Source organism: Colias philodice, chromosome 21, assembly GCF_061535455.1.
Source record: "Colias philodice isolate Cphi_HAF_F1 chromosome 21, ilColPhil1 Martin Lab GWU primary, whole genome shotgun sequence".
Lineage (NCBI taxonomy): Eukaryota > Metazoa > Arthropoda > Insecta > Lepidoptera > Pieridae > Colias > Colias philodice.
Window position 1 is genome coordinate 3,986,326 of NC_143106.1, and position 19,977 is coordinate 4,006,302.

General features: G+C 32.8%; 2 protein-coding genes across 2 annotated transcripts; one reads left to right on the forward strand and one right to left on the reverse strand.

Annotated features, from left to right (window-relative positions):
• Positions 1–1,664: 1,664 nt before the first annotated feature.
• On the reverse strand, positions 1,665–19,972 carry LOC149478799 (sodium/calcium exchanger regulatory protein 1-like). The gene is made up of 4 exons (XM_089708451.1): positions 19,811–19,972; positions 10,257–10,423; positions 2,990–3,100; positions 1,665–1,988 (listed from the first exon to the last, which is right to left on the reverse strand). The coding sequence occupies exons 1-4, from the start codon at positions 19,878–19,880 to the stop codon at positions 1,938–1,940; spliced, it is 399 nt and encodes a 132-aa protein (XP_089564577.1). The 5' UTR covers positions 19,881–19,972; the 3' UTR covers positions 1,665–1,937.
• LOC149478800 (uncharacterized) lies at positions 3,728–4,573 on the forward strand. The gene has a single exon (XM_089709060.1). The coding sequence runs from the start codon at positions 3,827–3,829 to the stop codon at positions 4,571–4,573; it is 747 nt and encodes a 248-aa protein (XP_089565186.1). The 5' UTR covers positions 3,728–3,826.
• Positions 19,973–19,977: the final 5 nt, after the last annotated feature.

The following is a 19,977-nucleotide window of genomic DNA, read 5'->3' on the forward strand; positions in this document are numbered from 1 at the left end:
GCATTTTATTTGGTAGCATAATAGTTCATATGAATGGATGTGTAACGTTCAGAAATTTTTCATTAAATTTTTTTTTACTTTAAAACAAAATAAAAATTTATTAAATAATTGAAAAACTTTGTTTATTATATAAACCTTATAATAGAAGATATATAATTTTAAATTACAGTCATATTACGATTTAATTGAAGAAATTGTATTCATTCGACATCTAGTGTCGAATAGATAAAACTTTTAAAAATTACAAACTATTATCCTTTCAAAAGTTATTCTATTCACGTATAGATGGCGTGGCACTAAACGCTAATCTAATACTTTCTCTACATAATAAAACAAAGTCGCTTTCTCTGTCCCTATGTCCCTTTGTATGCTTAAATCTTTAAAACTACGCAACGGATTTTGATGCGGTTTTTTTAATAGATCGAGTGATTCAAGAGGAAGGTTTTAGTATATAATTTATTAGATTTTAGACAAAGCGAGTGAAGCCGCGGGCGGTAAGCTAGTATCATAATATATCGGTAGATGGCGTAAGGTTTCAATTTCCGTTCTAAACCAAGGATTCAAATAATTATGATTAGATATTTTGATTTTCAACTTGTTTTCAACATTTGTTTAAGGTTTGCACCTGTTTGCACTATCAATTAATAGACTACATAGCATACTCTATTTTTGGTGTTAGATACAATTCAAATTTCAAAATCAATACTTAGATAACCAGCGCGTGAGTACCTATTCAGTATTCATTCAATTATCGATAATTACCTAAGTTAAAGACAACATCACTTCCACGCTACATAAGTTATTATTTACGTAGAAAAAATCATATTTAATAAAATCGACCATAATAGGTATATCAATTTCTACTTTTCTACATGAATAGGATAATAATAAACGTAAACAGGAAAATTTAGACGTTTCACGTTTTATATGTTTAGTTGCCTACATACCTATGTAGTTGGTAATTCATAAAAATATAATATATGTACTTACTACTTACGAAGCACTTTAGCTCCAGTCTTAGATTAGTCAGTGAAAATCGTTACCTACACGAGTTTAGAAACCCTCATTATTCCTGGATTGCATAGGAACCATTTTATTTTTCTGTTTTCAGTTTTATAACACTTCAAGCCGGGGCGAGTGCCTGGTCTGCATAAAAATTAATTATAAATAAACCAACTTTTATCTTAGTCCAGATACATAGTGGCCCTAACTATGTATATTAAGATGACGAGATACGTATTTGAATGAAATTAAACTCGAAGTAAATAGTTATTTCTGAATCTGAACAAGGTAAGTATTTAAAACTCATTCTCCGTGCTCATTCTGTACACTATTTAATCACCAAGCAAAAACCTATCAATGTTATATAAGATATCATTGCGTACATAAACTACCCTATAGGCTATATACATCCTATATAGACTATGTTTTCCGTCGGTATCTCCCGGCACAAGCCACAAAGGGGTTGTAAAAAAATTCACATCAATAAAAATGTATATTTTTGCAATGGGAGTATTAAAAAAGCTAAAGATTTGAATAGGAAGTGACAGTGCAAGGTATTTTGTTGCTGCTTTCACAACCCTCGGGTATGTTCTATTTAGCTTATCTGTCAGTTAATAGATAAAAAATAATCAAAATAACAAAAAATCAATAAAACACATTCCTTCCTTCATGAATCTTTATTTCCGAAAAGAAAAAAACACGCATATGTATAGAAAACTATTTATTTAAATACACACTTGAAACTTATACAACACAATGTCTGCATACGACTTCCAACTTGAATTATAATAAATATAACACAATCGTGTGCTGATACAAAGCATAATATAAAAGAAATTAAAGACGAATAGGTTCTTAAACATGTAGTTGTGCTAAATAATAAAGGCATATAAACGATAGGACAATTTTAGGGCTCAGCCCCGCAGTCTTGTAGCTTATTGTACTTTGTAGACTCTGGTGCAGGTCACGTCTTTGGCTGTCATCACCTGAAAAAGAAAGGATAGGTTATATTGTAAAATTTCATTCAGGTTATATTATCTCTCAAGTACTGTGGTGAGATTTACATAAATGTATATTATACCCAAGAAGCTTATATCTAATACACTGGAGATTTCAATATGAACATTAACTTGTAACAAGAAAATATGACCTTGTTGACGCCTGTATGTTTTTTTATCCCTTTCACACCTAACTAACTACCTAGGCGTGAAAGGGATAAAGAAACATACAGGCGTCATTCAACGTCATATTTGCTTGTTACAAGTTAATGTTCATACTGAAATCTCCAGTGTATTAGATAATTATAAGCTTCTTGATTATACCTAATATATACTACTTAGAGCAATATAAAAGATAGATACGTACGTACTACGTGTAGAACTATCCTTCTTATTTACAAGTAAAAAAAAGTATATAAAAATGTATAAATATTAAATCAAATAACACACGAAGCTTCTACAAACTAAAATTACTTTCAATAATAAACTACTAGATTTCTTCAATTAATTACTATAACCGGCTATTATTAAAACCCTGAATATGTAAAAAGCTATTACAAATGACAAATGTTAAAAATATACCAACTACACGTGTCTACTTCTAATTCTGAATTCTATCTTCTAATTCTACTTTCCGAACATGTGGTATCTGATGGCTATGTAATTAGTAATTACGTTATTCAAAAGAGTATAGTTTAATAAATAAGATTAGTAACTATTCGTGCATGGCTGATTTGTCTTTTTTTAAGAAAATATTCAATACCCTTGTTCTAATACTTCAGCATTCATTTTATTTATAATATGTATTTAGGATATTACAAGGAGTTATTATAATGCCTAATTTGCCTAATTTTACATTAAATACTTGGGAGTCTTATTTTTTCTGGCTGTGTAATTACGTTATTCTAAATATGCAGTACAGTGTACTTATTGCCTAATCTTCATCTCCTTTATGAAGAACATTCTGGAACACTAGTTACAATACTTACAGCTTTCATTTCTTCGGGGCCGAATTCTCTGGTGTAGACCACCTCCGTACCATCAGCAGCTTTCTGTACTTGCTTCAGGGTGTTGCCCTCGAAGGTGCACACTGATTTTACCTGGAAATACAAAAAAAAATGTTTATAATAACCTATCTGCCAGACGTTGTTCTGCCCTTTGGCCCCTTTTCCGTATTTTCTCTCCAAAAGAACCTTCCTGAACAAAATTTATAAAAAAAAACGCCGAATTGGTCGAGCCGTTCTCGATTTTTACGCTTATTGACACATTTGTCGATTCATTTTTATTATATGTATACAGATAATCGTAATATGCACTTAGCACATTAGCTTTATCAGAACTTTGGAAAAGTACAATTGATAGCGGGTATAATCGAATCAAAATGAAATCGATCCATGCCTCCTACACATACCTACTTATTCTTTTTCAACATGAGATACTGTTTTAATTATTTCATTGAATGCATTAATTTATTGGGGTAAACTCAAACTCAAATATTTATTTATTCAATTAGACTTCTTCGAGAAGCACTTTTGAAACGTCAATACATATTTTTAAAATTTACCACCGATTCGGAAAGCAATATCTATGGAGAAGAATCGGCAAGAAACTCCATAGTTGCTCTTTTAAATAATTTCAGTATTACAATTTTAATTTTACAAAATATGTAAGTAACTGTACGTATATACACATACATTTTAATTAATATATTACAAATAAAGTTGAAATTAAATGGCTAATTAGTGCCCAGTACATACCAGCAATATAACTCCTAAGTTCACTCCTATCAATAACAGCATTTTCAATAATAATTATATATCACCATAATGGACTCACTTCAACAGTCAATAGAGAGCATGACTAATATGTTCACTACACGGATGGCAGAATTTGAGAACACCTTGAAACGCACTAATGCTGAACCGGCTTCCAATGCAAACTCCAGCTTGGAAACGGAATTTACAGAATTTCGGAATTTTGTTCTCTCCTCTTTAAAACATCTTCATACACAAGTCAACCTCCTCTTTAAATTGTGTGATCATCAAGAAATGAGGAGCAGAAAGAAAATTCTTTTGATGCACGGGCTGCCTGAAGTCGATCAAGAAAATACATCTGATGTAGTGGTGCAGTGTGTTCGCTCACAGCTCAAAATCTCTGAATTCAGTTCAGTGAATATCACCAGATGCCATCGAATTGGGCGCACTGGTTTGGACAAACCACGGCCGATACTTGTCAAGTTAAATGATTTATCCATTAGAAATAAGCTCTGGTTCGGCAAAACTTCTTTAAAATCAACTGGAATTACTATTTCGGAATTCCTCACTAAGGGGCGGCATGAAGTATTTCTTGCTGCTCGCAAGCATTTTGGAATTAATAAATGCTGGACCAGAGATGGTTGTGTGATTGTGTTGGACCCCAAAGGTGTTAAGCGGCAAGTAACTTGTATGGCTGATCTGCACAGTATTACCAAAAGTGCCTCGGAGCCTGGGCTGACACAGGCCAGTGATGTGGCTAAGGAATCCCATGCAGCGTTGAATAATATTAGACCCAAACGAAACCTCAAGAAGCAATAGACGGTAAATTACTATATGTATATTAACTTTCCTTTTCTGTGTGTTATTAACTATCGCTTTCTGCTGTCTCTTGTGACTCTGTGTTGTTTGTCTTATCCACTGGTTTTTAAATGAGTATAAACTTTTCTAAATTTCGTTGCTTCTTGTCTGCTACATATATATGGTTATATTTGTATCAACCTGTAGTTTTTAGCTTACTAAATTTACTAGTTACCCACACTCAATGCAATAAAATGTCAATATCAAAACTGCATACCTTCATTCTTGTAATAATTGTGTACTTATTGTAAAGATGCCAAAATAGTTATTGTCAAAGTTCAAACTAACTAATGTAAACATTGAAGATTTGTTATGACAGTTTTCGACAGCTGTCATATTTGTCAATTTTGACATTTGACGTTTACTGAAGCTTTCCTTGTAAAAATCTTTTTACAATTTCTACATTGAGCGTAGGGCAATTGGGCAAACAAATTTTTATTTTTGAATTTTTATTTTGGTATTTTCTTTTGGTTTTTGGTTTCTCTGTGTTTTTAATTGTTATTTTTTTTCTGTATCTTTGGTGTTTTCTTTTGCTTAACTTGCTGTACTTTGATTATGTTTATGGCTGGTATCATTTGAATAATTAGTTTTATATTTGCAAAAATTGTAAATTATTATAATATTTTGGTAGTATTTCTATTATTATTATAGTATATATTTTCTTTTATGTCTAACAGCAGTGCAAACAGTGACGTTTTTTTTTCGGCATCCTCAGATAGTGGTAGCAATGACAACAGTTTTAGTAGCACTTCATTTCCCTCCCTTGATAAAACCCTTCTTTCTCATTTTTCGAACTGTGTTAAAAATTTTAATGTTGTGCATATAAATGCGCAAAGTGTCCCAGCACATTTTCCCGACTTACTTACATCCTTTGACCCAAAAGTTATTAGTGCAATCCTGATATCGGAATCATGGCTTAAACCTTGCCTCTCCTCATCCTCATACTCCCTACCTGGGTATAATTTAATCCGCAACGATCGGGTAGGCCGTGGCGGGGGAGGTGTCGCGATATATCTATCAAATTGCATTCCTTTCTCTATAGTTAGCGTTTCGGCTCAACCCCCGCCTGCCGATGCTGCTGAGCACCTCATTGTAGAAATTACCATTAATTCGACTAAATTATTACTCGGAGTTTTTTATAGTCCCTCACTTAATGTTAATTACTTCTCGTCATTAGAAACTTTACTTGAAAATTTATCTTCCATCTACGAGCACATAATTTGTATGGGCGATTTAAACACTTGTATGCTTAAAAACGATTCTCGGTCCAAAAAACTACAAAATTTGGTAGATGCTTGCAATCTCAACCTACTGCCTCTCAATGCTACACATACCGTACCAAATTGCAGACCTTCCCTACTCGACCTTATCCTTATTTCCTCCCCGACTTATGTTGTTAAGCATGGTCAGTGCGCTGCGGATGCCTTCTCTAATCACGATCTCCTTTACTTATCATATCGGCTGCGCCTTCCTAAATTAAAGCATAGGATTCTGATGCAGCGTAGTTTTGGTGGAATGGATCTTGATCGTCTCCGCAACGATGCTGCAAATATTGACTGGAATGCTATATTGAAAGCTCATACGGTTGAGGAAAAAGTGTCAGTATTTAGTAATTTTATAATAAATCTATATGATGTACATGCACCCATAAAGCCTGTCAAAATCAAACACCTTCCTGCTCCATGGCTTACGGACGAATTAAGAGTCCTTTTACATAAAAAGAATAAGTCTAAAACGCAATATAAGATGAAGCCGTCAGATATCAACCGAGAGAAATATAAAATCATCCGGAATAAATGCAACACAGCTTGCAGAGATGCACAGAGGCGTCATATACATACTTCTATTGAAAACGGCGATCCAGCCAAGGTATGGAAGTTTCTGAAAACATTGGGAGTTGGGAGTAAGGATAGTAGCTGTCTCTCAAAGGACATAAACCTCGAATCATTGAATCGGCACTTTACTTCAGCCTCTTTTTCCCTTAATAATAACATCAAAACTAAAACTTTAAGCTACTTATCTTCTTTGCCCCCTTCTAACTTTCCATCATTTCATTTTAAATCCTTCTCTGTTAGTGAAGTTGAGAAAATCATCTTGTCTATTACCTCAAATTCTGTTGGTGTGGATGGCATTAGTCGTAATATGATCGTTCCTATCCTTGACATTGTCACTCCTATCATTACCCACATCCTGAATGCCTCTATCACATCCAGTGTTTTTCCTAAAATGTGGAAGAAGGCTAATGTTATTCCGATCCCTAAAACTAATTCTCCTAAATCATCATCTGACTATAGGCCTATTTCCATCTTACCCTTCCTGTCCAAAATCCTAGAGCGTCTTATACAACAACAACTCAGTTCCTTCCTTAATAAAAATTCCCTTCTTAATCCTTTCCAATCTGGTTTCCGCCCCGGTCATAGTACGACTACTGCCCTCCTTAAAATCACGGATGACATACGTTGGGGTATGGACAATAAGATGCTCACAGTTCTTGTACTCTTAGACTTTAGCAACGCTTTTAATACCGTGGACTTTGATTTATTGTTGGCCATGCTTCAATCAATCAACTTATCTCCCAATGTCCTAGAATGGTTCCAGAGCTACTTGGCTGGTCGTCAGCAACGCGTTCTTGTTGACAATTCCTTCTCAACGTGGCGCAATGTGACTGCTGGCGTGCCGCAGGGAGGTGTGCTTTCTCCTTTACTGTTCGCTATGTTTATCAACTTTTTAACTCCCCATCTGACTTCCTTATATCATCTTTATGCAGATGACCTCCAAATATACGCGCAGTCGTCTTTAGATGAACTTAATTCTGCAATTAATAGCATTAACGATAACTTAAACAAGGTGTTCGACTGGACTGTGTGCTACGGCCTCAAGCTTAACCCTCTAAAATCACAAGCTATTATCATTGGAAGCCAGAGTCTTGTGGCTAGAATAAACTGGACTACTTTACCACCTATAATTATTAATAACGTAATCGTGCCTTATAGTAGATCTGTTAAGAACTTGGGTTTATATATGGATGAAACACTGTCTTGGTCTGTACACCTTAAAAATATCAGCAGAAAAATATTTTATACAGCGTCTAGTTTAAGAAGGTTGCGCAATTTCTTACCTATTCCCACCAAAATTATGCTTGCTCAGACCCTGATGCTACCAACACTAGATTATGCTGACGTTTGCTTCTCAAACCTTACTCAGGAGCAACTTAATAAACTCGAACGCTTACAGAACCTTGCGGTGCGCTTCGTTTTTGGGTTAAGGAAATTTGATCATGTCACAGCCTTCCGGAAGCAGCTTCAGTGGTTACCCATACGACTTCGTCGTAACGCTCATGTCCTCTCTCTCCTTTACTCCATCCTATTTGATCCCCGTATCCCATGCTACTTAAAAGATAATTTTGAATTTTTATCTGCCAGGAGTTTGAACCTACGATCTAATGATAACCTAATGCTACGTGTTCCAGTGCACCATACTAATTTCTACAACGCCTCTTTCACCGTAAAAGCCGTTCAACTCTGGAATGACTTACCTACTAGCATAAGGAAAGCACAAACGCTCCACTCTTTTAAAAATATGGTTAAGTGTCACTATTTGCAAACCTGTTAATTATTTTTATTATTAATTATTGTCATTTTTTTTTCTTGCTTGTTTTTTTTCACTGTTTTTTTTTTTTTCATGTGTTTTTATTTGTCATAATTTTGTTGTTGTCTTTTATTTTATTATGTGATGTCCTTTTTTTTATTTCTATTGTGTACATAATCTACCTTAATTTTCTTTTTTTTTCCAATACATTGGCTGCTCGGGTTGCTTGGAAGAAATTGCTTGAAGCAATAAAGCCGCCCTTTGCATCTAATGTCCTGTCTGTGTGTGTGAAATTTGTATTTGTGTTGTATGCAATAAAGATTATAAATAAATAAATAAAATATATATTATCATAATATGCCAAAGAACTGTCCTGTGGTTTTTACGCGACAACCCTCCATGGGTTTTTATCTTCCATATTCCTTAATGCTGTAATAGGCTCTCTGAACTAATACGTTTTTTACATAATTTTTAAATTTAGCACTACTAAACTCTTTAATACTATGAGGAATTCTGTTGTAAAAAAGTATACCTTGGCCCATAAATGAATTTTTAACTTTAGCTAATCGATAAAATGGCATTTCAATTTTATTTCTGTTCCTTGTGCCATATCGGTGTCTATCTTCTACTCTTGTGTGTAAGTCTGCGTTTTTGTGTACATATAAAATATTATTAAATATATACTGTGATGGTACAGTGAGGATACCAGTATTCTTAAAGAGATCTCTTAGTGAGTCCCTAGCACGTAAATTATATATAGAGCGTATGGCTCTTTTCTGTAATATAAATATAGTTTCTATATCTGCAGCCCTGCCCCATAGCAGAATTCCATAGGACATAATGCTATGAAAGTAGCTAAAATAAACCAATCTAGCCGTGTCTTCATCGGTGAGATGCCTTATTCTTCGAACTGCATATGCAGCTGAACTAAGCTTAGCAGCGGTGGTGGCAATATGGGCCCCCCATTGTAGCTTCTCATCTAGTGTCAAACCAAGAAAAACAGTAGAATCCACAGGGTATAATACCTCCCCGTTTAAAATAATATCCCTTTTCACCTTTTTTACATTTGGAAGGATAAATTCTACACAATTTGTTTTTTTTTGCATTTAATATGGTAATGGTAATGGTAGTATTCAATTTAATTGATATCTGGACATATTTGGTATGTGTGGCAATTGGCAAAGTTTAAGTAGTGGTAAAAGGCTTTCTGACTTGTACAAACAATACATAAAGCGCATATATAATACTATGGAATAGTCATTATAAATTGGAGTTACCGGTATAAAATGGAAAAAATGTGCGCTATCTCGTAATCTAGGTCGCCCACACGTCATGCAATACAATATGGTAACTCAATTAGCTAGTCCATGTTAATTTTTTTATGATATAAAAAGATAAAAACTACATGAATATTTATAAATATTAAATCATCAAACGAAGAGCTCCATTGGGGTTAAATTGCTGATAATTTAAAGTTTTATAAAATAAGATATATGCGTATATGATATATCCGAGGTTAAAAATTTGAATATCAATTCAGAATAAACATCGACCTTTTCTACTGGCCCCTTCTTTAAATTTTGTTTAATATACTATTGTTTCATGGTTTAGTAACTTGGTAAATTATTTAATTAGTTAGGTAGTTATTCAAAAGTTAGACACGCAGTTTCGCAATTTTCGTTGTAGCCTGTAGTTGCAGTTTAGATTCTATTGAAATCTTTAATCGACATCCTATACTAGACTTATAGCTAGAAGGAGACTTCAATCAATTCTGTATAATACTAACTAGAGAAAATTAAATGAATTTTATAATTATTAAACTACCAGAATAAAACTACATTATTCTTGAGCTTTAAAATAGTGTTTATCCCGTATTCAACACATAACATCGTTGTTTTCTTATTTAGAAATCAAATTTGTCGAATGTTTGTCTTTGTTTCATCGAAATACATCCTGTGGACACATAGGTTCTGTCACAAGGTCAAATTCCGGTCACCTTGATTTTATCTCTTTTTTCAGCATTCCTTGTACTTACATTATTTATTTTTGCACATACCTTAGCACCATCAGCGCGTTCCTCATCGAACTCTTCTCCGGGCTTGAATTTCATCTCTGTCGTCTTGAAGGTCGAGGACGTGACCAGCACGTAGTTGTCTCCATCCTTCTTCAGCTCGACGGTAGGGGTCACGGCATTCGCAGCTTTGCGGGTGATCAGACCAACGCCTAGAAAGACAAACATTTAAAATTAGTAGAACCTTAATTGTATTTATTTTTTCTTATCAAAGATATAGCATGATCACTCTCGAGAGTCAAGACTTTCCCTTGTAATGGAGCAAAATAACTCCCCGGTTGCGTTTTAAGAGCGCATATTCTATTTAACGCAAGTCAAAAACTCCGCGATCTATTACGATAGATCGCGGCTTGCGCTATCCTTTTACTATGAACAGCATAGGTCCACAGGAGAGCGCCGAGCAACATGTCCTCTCTCTGGAAAGGCTCGCTGCCGACTGATTTTAATCGGGTCGCGCGCAGTGTTTTATAGTACTTTAAAAAAAATTGTAGAAAAATAATAGAGGTACCTTAGTTGATTTTTTAAATTTTATCTTATAAGTAAGACATTCTTTTATTGCAATATGTATAAATTATATTCAATAAAGTCAAATATCTTGGTGAAAATAATCATTTTGTCGACTATAATTTCTAAAAAAATTCACATTGTTCGGATTTTAATTTCGTAAGTTAGGAGTCCAAAATAAAAAAATCTTTTAACTAACTATTTTAATAAGGATTTTTGCAGTTAGTTAAAAATAATTGTGTGTTAGATCTGTCAGCAATTTCAGATGTTTTTAGCTTCGAAATTGACACTAAAAGTGAAATCAAGTAATCATCGGCTCAGTTATCTTGATGGTATTCAGAAATACTGTATTAATTGAAAAAAACTCTTAACTAACTACAAAGACAATAAAATTTCCTAAAATTATTAGTAATTCATATGTTTGTAAGATAAGTGGTTGATGGACAATCTGGTTTGAAAAATCACATATTTGAGCCAAACAGCGCACGGACCGCGTACACAGCCTTAACATAGTATAATTTCCGTGTAAAATCTGCACTTTATAGACCGATTTGAATTCTCATTTGCATAGCTCTTTACACCTCGTTGAACATTTTATAACATAAATAAATTGTTCTGACGGATTGAGAATCAATTATGTAAGACACAGTGAAGATCTTGTGAAGATATAATAAATTCAAATAAATTTTATTGTCGTCGTATAAAATAAGCAATGTGTTACTTGCAACTTGCAAGCAAATAAGAACATCTATATTTTTTCTCAACATTCTAATTATTGCTTTTAGCATACCAAGTTTTTTCATAAATTCATCAAAGTTTTCGGACGAAATAAGTTTATATGTTTTTCCCAAACAGAGGTTCATTTCCGTATCTAAAGATAACATTTTCTTATTATTATATATTTTGTTTTCCTTAAATGATTCAATATTTTTTTCAGTTAGTACAATTAATTATCAATGCAATGTTCAATAATGTCAATTGCATGTGTGACGTATGTGAGGCATATATGTTTTTTTTTATATAAAGATTTATCTAAACCAAGAAGGTTTCAGTGGTCAACGCAAAATATAATAAATCCACAATTAATCAAAGATAAAACGCGTTATTATATCCCATGTAGCATATCGTAAGTGGGTATTATATCAATAAAGTATAAACACAAGATAGTTTCAACAAGTAGGTGGAACTGCGTTGGACTTTACCCATTAATTCCAATAACAAGCGCATCAAATACAATATCCGTTGCATACCGCATTCTTACAGACCCTTGGGACGTAACTGTCCATAATATAAAGATTAGTAGGCGTCGTTGCGAATATAATATGCGGAAAACGTAATGCGAGCGGCCAGCACTAAACCGGTAGCTATATGGTGCAGTGCCCTAGGGACGGATGCGAAATGAATCAATCATGTGGTATAGCGTCTTGTCATCGTATCGACTTTCTTCCTAGTATAATAGAATTTATTATACTATTATTAAGTTTATTTAATAGGAATATTTTCAAACGCTGTTAAATGAAATGTTTTTCTGACTCGCGAGTATGTACTTTGGAGTTTGGACCGTAAATTTATTGATCGTTACGTAATAAAGCAATGCTGAATGCAAAAATACGGCGTAGTTTATCTAGCCGGTATCATGTGGGTCCATTAAATCCTCCGAGTTACTCTTATCACGCGCAGATGAATCAATACAATGCGCGACGTCTGATTGGTCGGTTTGTGGGCGCGGCGCGCTCCCATTGGTCGCTTTAACGTGGTTCGACGTCAAGGTTAACGACCTATAAATTGGCGTAATTTTTCAATTGAAAGTCCATTCATATTGAAGTTTTGTTAGGTAATAAATCTGTCTTTGAATATCTTGATATGACAGTTTTGTAAAACATCCTTCGTATAAATTGAATGATGGACTTTAGAACCTAGTTTGCTGTAATCAATACATAATTGATATATTTATCCTTTTAATAGAAACCAGAATCTGTCGATCGCAAATACGAAGCCGAGTAAACTTTCATTGAAAAAGATAAGATTGTATCTCACGTCCTTAGATTACAAAATAAAATATCACGTCAATATTAAAAGCAAACCATTTTTTTTTTTTTTTATAGTGGAGAATGCATTTAGGCATACCCAGGGCACTCGGGGGAAGAGCCCTGGGTTATGTCGGACTCACCCTGCTGAGTGCAGGGTCCTACCGACTAAACTCCACTGTGTTCCGCCGAGCCGCTTTATTGACGGGGCCGCGGGTATTCGGTAGAACCGCGTCCGCAGACCCGTCAGATTAAAAAAAAAAAAGTTAAATCATGCCAAATTGAAAATTATTACAACCGAACATAAAATGTGTAGTGCCAAGCGGCCGAACACATAGAAAGTAAAAACAGCAAAGATATGAGTATCATAAATTGGTAACTACATATTATGATTAATTACGAAATACAAACAAGTTCAAAGTAACTTGCAATAAATAGTTATACATATCTATAAATATCTCTTGGCTACGGTCACCTGTGACACTGCCGTGTGGACATTGATCTTACATACGATTAGCATTTCTTAATCCATGACTGTATTTTATAGTTGAGTCATGATCTTATCATTTTAATATAAGGAATTATCTGTGTAAAGATATTCTTAGATAGTAGACTGATAATAGGATGCACGCCTCAATAGTTTATGACCCTAGATTATACCTACCTAGAAGTTGGCGTTATTTTTTGTTACTTGCAACTTTAGTTAGACAGGTTAATAATTATTACGGAGATAAAAGAAAAAGAATACCTGCAGATGAATTATTAACAATTTCAAGAAATTAAAAAAGAAAATGAAGACTTGAGATTAAGACGGTGTTACATCACTTGCTTATAAGAAAGCAGTATGTCATATAAAATTAGTAATTTCTGTGTAAAATGCTTAGCAAAGTTTCACTTTTAGTGTTAATTCTTAATCAATCTCAGAATTAGACTACATCATCAAGCGATTTCAGTAAAAGATAACGAAATCGAGTGTTTTGCACTTGACTCTAGTTAAGACTTTAAATTCTCCTTAACCTGTAACGACTTTGCGAATATAAATAATGTAAACACTGCACATTTTGAAATGAGGAAATAACTATAAGTAGGTGAACGGTGAACCTTTGTACTTTTGGCATCTATCATAGTTATGGGTGCATGTGAGTCACATACGTAGGCAGACCGGACACACATACATCCTACAGTCAACAAACCGTCTCATCTTATTGACTGAATTGATGCTGATTGGCGTCGATTTGCGGACAATTGTGAGCGTTCGTGACCAAGAGTAGCTGGTACGTCGGGACGTTCTCATGCGACCGTAATTAAGCTTAGTCTGACCCGCTTGTTGACTATTATTGAGCTTTTACTACCCGCATTTGTCACTCATTGATATATCAACGTCCCCCTATTTGCCTTGATTGTGGAATAACTTTGGTAGACTGAGTTATTCCTGTGTATCAATAATGCTGCGAGGTTTGGGATGACGCCTGCGCCATCTAAGAACCTTCATACACCAGAGAATGATTTAATAGAACAAAAATTCAACTGCTGTTTGTCAGTAAAACTAAATCTTGGAAAGTTTAATAAAATAAATATAAAATATAAATTGCGTAGATTTGCAGTAAATCTCTGTGAGTAAATCAGTACTTAAGAGGTCTTATGAGATGTTATGGTTTACCAATTTTACAATGATAACTAGTTTATGAAAAAAAAAACAGTCTACAGTCTAGACAGCAGTCGAATGATAACTTTCTTCTCAGTTTCTAATTGCAATTTTAATTCTGCCACACTGTTTATGGAAAGCTATCTCAACCTAACCGCAGAGAATATTGTACCCTAGAATTTCTTTTTTGCTTTATTTAGTTTACGTGCAATATAACTTTATATTTTACAAATAGTCACTAAAATATCTACTTGTAACAAAAGGTTAAAAACGTTTATATAAGTGAATTTGTGAATTTTCCGAAAGCTTTAATTAAACTATTAATTAATCAAGAAATTAACATTCGATTGTGCCAACTTGAAGACAACAATATTATGAACTATATGAGATGTATTGGTGACATCATGCTGAAAGTGACTGTATGTTAAGACTGATTATGTAAAGTACATAATATATTTATCACAGTGCAATGACGAATCTTATAGGAAATTTCCCTTATCAAAGAAACAATTACTCATACCAATACACTTAAATATAACCTATAAGCTATGCCTTCAAATCAAAAACGAAAATCATAACGAAATATGCAAGTCCTTTTAGAATTTCAAAATTGTTTTATTTCAAACGGGTTTTGCTTCTTGTTTTAACTTCTCAGGATCCAGTGGTCGGCTGTTGCTATGGCAAGTTGCGCCAAATTTATTTTCATTAATAATTATTACCAAGCAAATAATTTTAAATATATACCTATCTACATAGAAAACTTAAAATTAAAAATTCTTTACAAGTTTTTGTAAACGCCCAGTTTTTTTTATTACCTACGATAACTCTAACCGATTGTGTAAAATATGTGTCACAAAATGATTAGATAAAGCTGACATGGGATTGTATATCCTAAATACAATGTATCTGAGATGCCAGAATTATTATCATTACGTACATGCAATATGCTCTATGCATGTTTCTATTTTCATATTCTTGCTGCAGACAAAGGCCAATGTTAATAATTCTAAACATAATTGCAAGTCGCAAAGTGTAACCTTTTTTGCTAAGAAATTGAATATCTCTTACGTCTGGAATTGGAGGTATCAACTGTACAATCGAATGTAATCGAATGTCACCGAATAGTTTAGATCTAAGCAGTTTCAGATTGCAGTTTTTTCTCCGTAACCGGTACCTATTGTTATGTATGATTCATTCTCCGTAAATAATTGATACTTAAATAAAAATCATTAAAGCAGATTTCCACCTAGCTTATAAAACTACTTTAAACCGACCTCAAAATGAGAGATTATCAATATTTATGTTTACAATGTGATATTGTAACAGCAATAAATGAATTAATGAATTTATTGCAGTTCAATAATTTCATTATCAAATTACGATAATTGATAAAATATGAACTATGTATGTCCTTGTTCACAAAACAGGGGTTATTTGAAGGAAAACCTAAGCCAGGTTACTATTATCCTTATATTGTATATTGCTGTGTACACACCCATCGTCAAATAATATAAGGTGTGGTGTAAAAATGATTCAAATTCGTAAACCATGAAATGGCAAAACGAACAACGCGAACAAACATCCTTTACAAACTTCCTCGAGCATTAACGATAGGTAATTTATTTCTTAGAAAGAAACATTTAATCGTTAACTGCTAATAAAGATAATAGATACTGAATGGGGCTCATTGATCCGAACATATCGACGCAACGTTAGAAACAAGGCAGCTTTACAAGTTTTTACTAAGTACTCATGAATGCACATATTTTATTTCCATCCAGAGAGAGGATAACGGGAAGAGATAAAATTTCTTGCAATTTTTATTGGTTTTTAATTTTTATCTAATAAAGTTAATAGCTAAGAGTCACAGAGTCAGATGCATTTATATTTAGTAGCTAATTCATTCCATTTTATTGTTTTTTCAAATGCTATAACATCTTGTAAGCGTCCTGTATTATAACCGTGATATAAAGAGAGATTATAAAAATTAAAAATATTTATGGTACCAATAAAATAACCATTGAAATCCAAACTAGTTACATAAATAATTTACGATCCATATCTATGACTGTGTTCGAGTATATTATAATTGTGTTTGGCTCTACAGGTGTGTCATTCATTTCTAAAAAATACAAGATATGTATTTGAAGTATGAATACGGAATAATAGATATTCATAGGCCGTGGTCACGATTATCGCGTTTGTTGTAAAATAATAAAAACGTTATTTTATAATGAATCAATGTTTTCGTGTTTCTAAAAACAGTAAATCTCCAGTTAAGGTTTTTTGCAAAATAAATGAAAAGCTTGGAAAAGTATAATATATGCCTGACTGCGGTATGTAGGTACAGAATTTATTGCGAAGCATTTGAAAATCGTAAATAGCACCGGTTTATTTATTTCCATGCCTGGTAGGAAGTAAACTGATAAGCTACAGTACACAATGTACATTTAACTTGCAACTGATAAGATTTATAAAAGTATAAAACGTAAAAGTTCATACGTAAACGTATGTTTTGTCAAAGCCTGAAGAGAGGACTTAGAGCCATAAGGCCACCGTTTGTGCATTTAAATAAAGTTTTAAAATATACATTGAATAAAATACGATAAAATACGATAAGACCATTCGTACAATAAAAAATAATAAAATAAAGTTCGTAAATAGATGCAAAGGAATGATAAACGCTGCTTGGGGGCAGGTTTTCTGTAACCCCATGACCTGACATAGAAGTGGCCTTTACTGCAGTGGTGTGCCGTGTGACCTCTGATACTGCATATGTTTATTACTTTTAGGATACTTTTACTCTTAATAAGAAAGTTCCAGACTTTTACTAAAGTTTAATTTTAAATCTGCAGTTTCTCTGCATCTTTTTACAAATCTTTTATTTTAAAAACTGAATTAAGTAAGAAATTTTATTCGCTCGTGTATAAACACAAAAAATGTAATGTTTAAGAAAGTATTAAATAACTAATTAAGTTTAATATTTATAATGGACTGGAAAAATGTTGGTCCCACAAAATGAAAGACTAACTGGATGCCAAAAAGAATTGGACCTTTGATTACAATGCAAACAGAAATTTTATACCCAATGAAATTAATTATCTGCATCTCACATTAATCGACTTTGTAATTATAATTATTATGACTTACGTTAAGTCAATGTACCTACTTGTTATTGGTTATGAACTGTATGCGACATTCACATTCTTCGTCAATATTGATAACATGGTATTGGCTATAAAGTATAAACTAATGAACCATAAATAATATTGAGGAGACTTATGGCACAGTATGTGCAATGTGCATATAGGACATACTACCACGGTAACTATTTTCTAATCTGTGATAAAAAAAAATAAGCCTTAGGGATGACGATTGAAGACTTTGAATGATTCAAAACTGATTTTTTCAAATTATAACATTAAATCTATAACATTGTTTTATTTTTTATTTGATCTCATAGAAATAATTTAATAATGTTTCTGAGTTCTGATTGTTGAGGAGGTTAGAATATAAGGCTGTTTCAAAATGTAATTATTTTATGAGGTGGATTTTATAGTACCTACCTAAGGATAATTTTCTTTAAGCATACAAGTTCGATCGATAAATTACATATTATATATGAAAATATTGTTATCACACTTTATTGTTTATGTTTAAATTTGATGAATCTATAATACTACAATAAGGATAAGATTTGCTAATGATAAGAAATGTTTGGACAAGTTCAAATAGTGCAAATGCAATTTCAAATTAGTATTGATCGAAAATATTTACAAGTGCATGTTCTTTCACAGTTAAATGAAGAAAAACGATATGAATATTGAATATTAATAATATTTAATAGTATAAGTTCAAGTCGGTATGAATAATTATTTTAATGTTCGACATAATTCGTGAAAATACTAAATTATTTCTCACTTTAACCAATGTGGCGAAACTCGCGCCCGTGCCGCCTCATTAATTTTCTTCGTATTTTTTTTCAAATTTCCAATCTATTAATTTATTACCTACTTGTTCGGTAAGTCGTATATATAATAAAAACATTAAACAGCCTGGCTATTGAGAAATTTTATTGAAATATGTATATCATTGAAAAAATATTTTTCAATATACCTAAGTAATGTGGTTAGGGATGTACCTACTGATATTGAATAGAAACCGATTAATTTTTGCTAAACAGATGCTACAACAGAGCTACCTACATTTTGATGATTGATTAAATATGTTATGATTTAAATAGTTGTGTATTTGTGGACTTGTGGTGTTATAAATTATAATGTATTTAAATCTATACTAATATTATAAAGAGGAATCAGGAAAGGTTTATATGTAGGTATACAGTATGTATGTACCTATGGTTTTCACGCATAAACTACCGGACCGATTTTGATGAAATTTGGCACAGATAATCTTTAGACCCTGAGAAAGAACATAGGCTACCTTTTATTGCGAAATATGTACCACGGGCGAAGCCGGGGCGGACCGCTAATCATTCATAAATCAAAAAGATAAACAGATGAAATCACGAATCTTCCAAGGTGCAAAATTTTGAGATGCGTCATATTGTTTTAGATAGGTATTAAGTAGGTAGATAATGCAATTTTAGTAAAGAAGAGGCAATGATTTAAGATTTTATTGGACCTACACAAACATTTATTTATATATAGGTACAATACCTATATTTAAATGATTTGTAGTTTTTACAAGTTTTCTCAATTTTATTCTGCAGTCACCGCAAAGTTATAAAAATTTATTTAGGAACGAGACTATGCCGGCGCCATATGGCTTGGCGGCAAGTGGAAATTTCTATGTAAAGAAAAGCTAATTTTATTACTCATTTAACAAATCAATAAATAAATAAAATCTTTTATGTTTTATTCATGTAGGTAGTTATGCAATATGATAACAATTCCGTAAAATATATTCCAACCTTATTCTGGTAACTATTCATATAAAAAACGAAGAATTGACGATTACATAGGACCTAGGTCATGAACAATTAAAATAAAATAAGTAGTAATACGAATTTTATTCTTCATTCCAGAAGTTCCAAAAGCATAATTAATAAATATTAAATATGGAGGTAGGCGGGCAAAGTACATCGGTAGTGTCCGAGCAAACACGCGATTTAAAAGATTGTTATTACTACCTAAAATAAATATAATCTTTATATGATTCGCATATAAGATTCAGGCTTTTACAAAATATACTCACCATATAGCCAGTTGTTCCTTAAAAAATTAAAAAATAAAGAATAAGTAAAACATCGCGTGCCTCAATGGACGAAAGCCGGCCGGCATCAATTCCTTCGAAATATAATAATGGTTGAAATAAAGATAGTAGAAATATATATTACTTACCAATAGTCTTCATAAACTCGTCGAAGTTCTCTGATGAGACCATTTTGTATTTCTTGTCTACAAACTCCATTTTTACTTAGAATAAATTTACGTTATTACGTTACAAGATAAGACAACCTCCAGTTACACTGGTTGAAACTAGAATGATTGAAAATCGAAAATGAAAC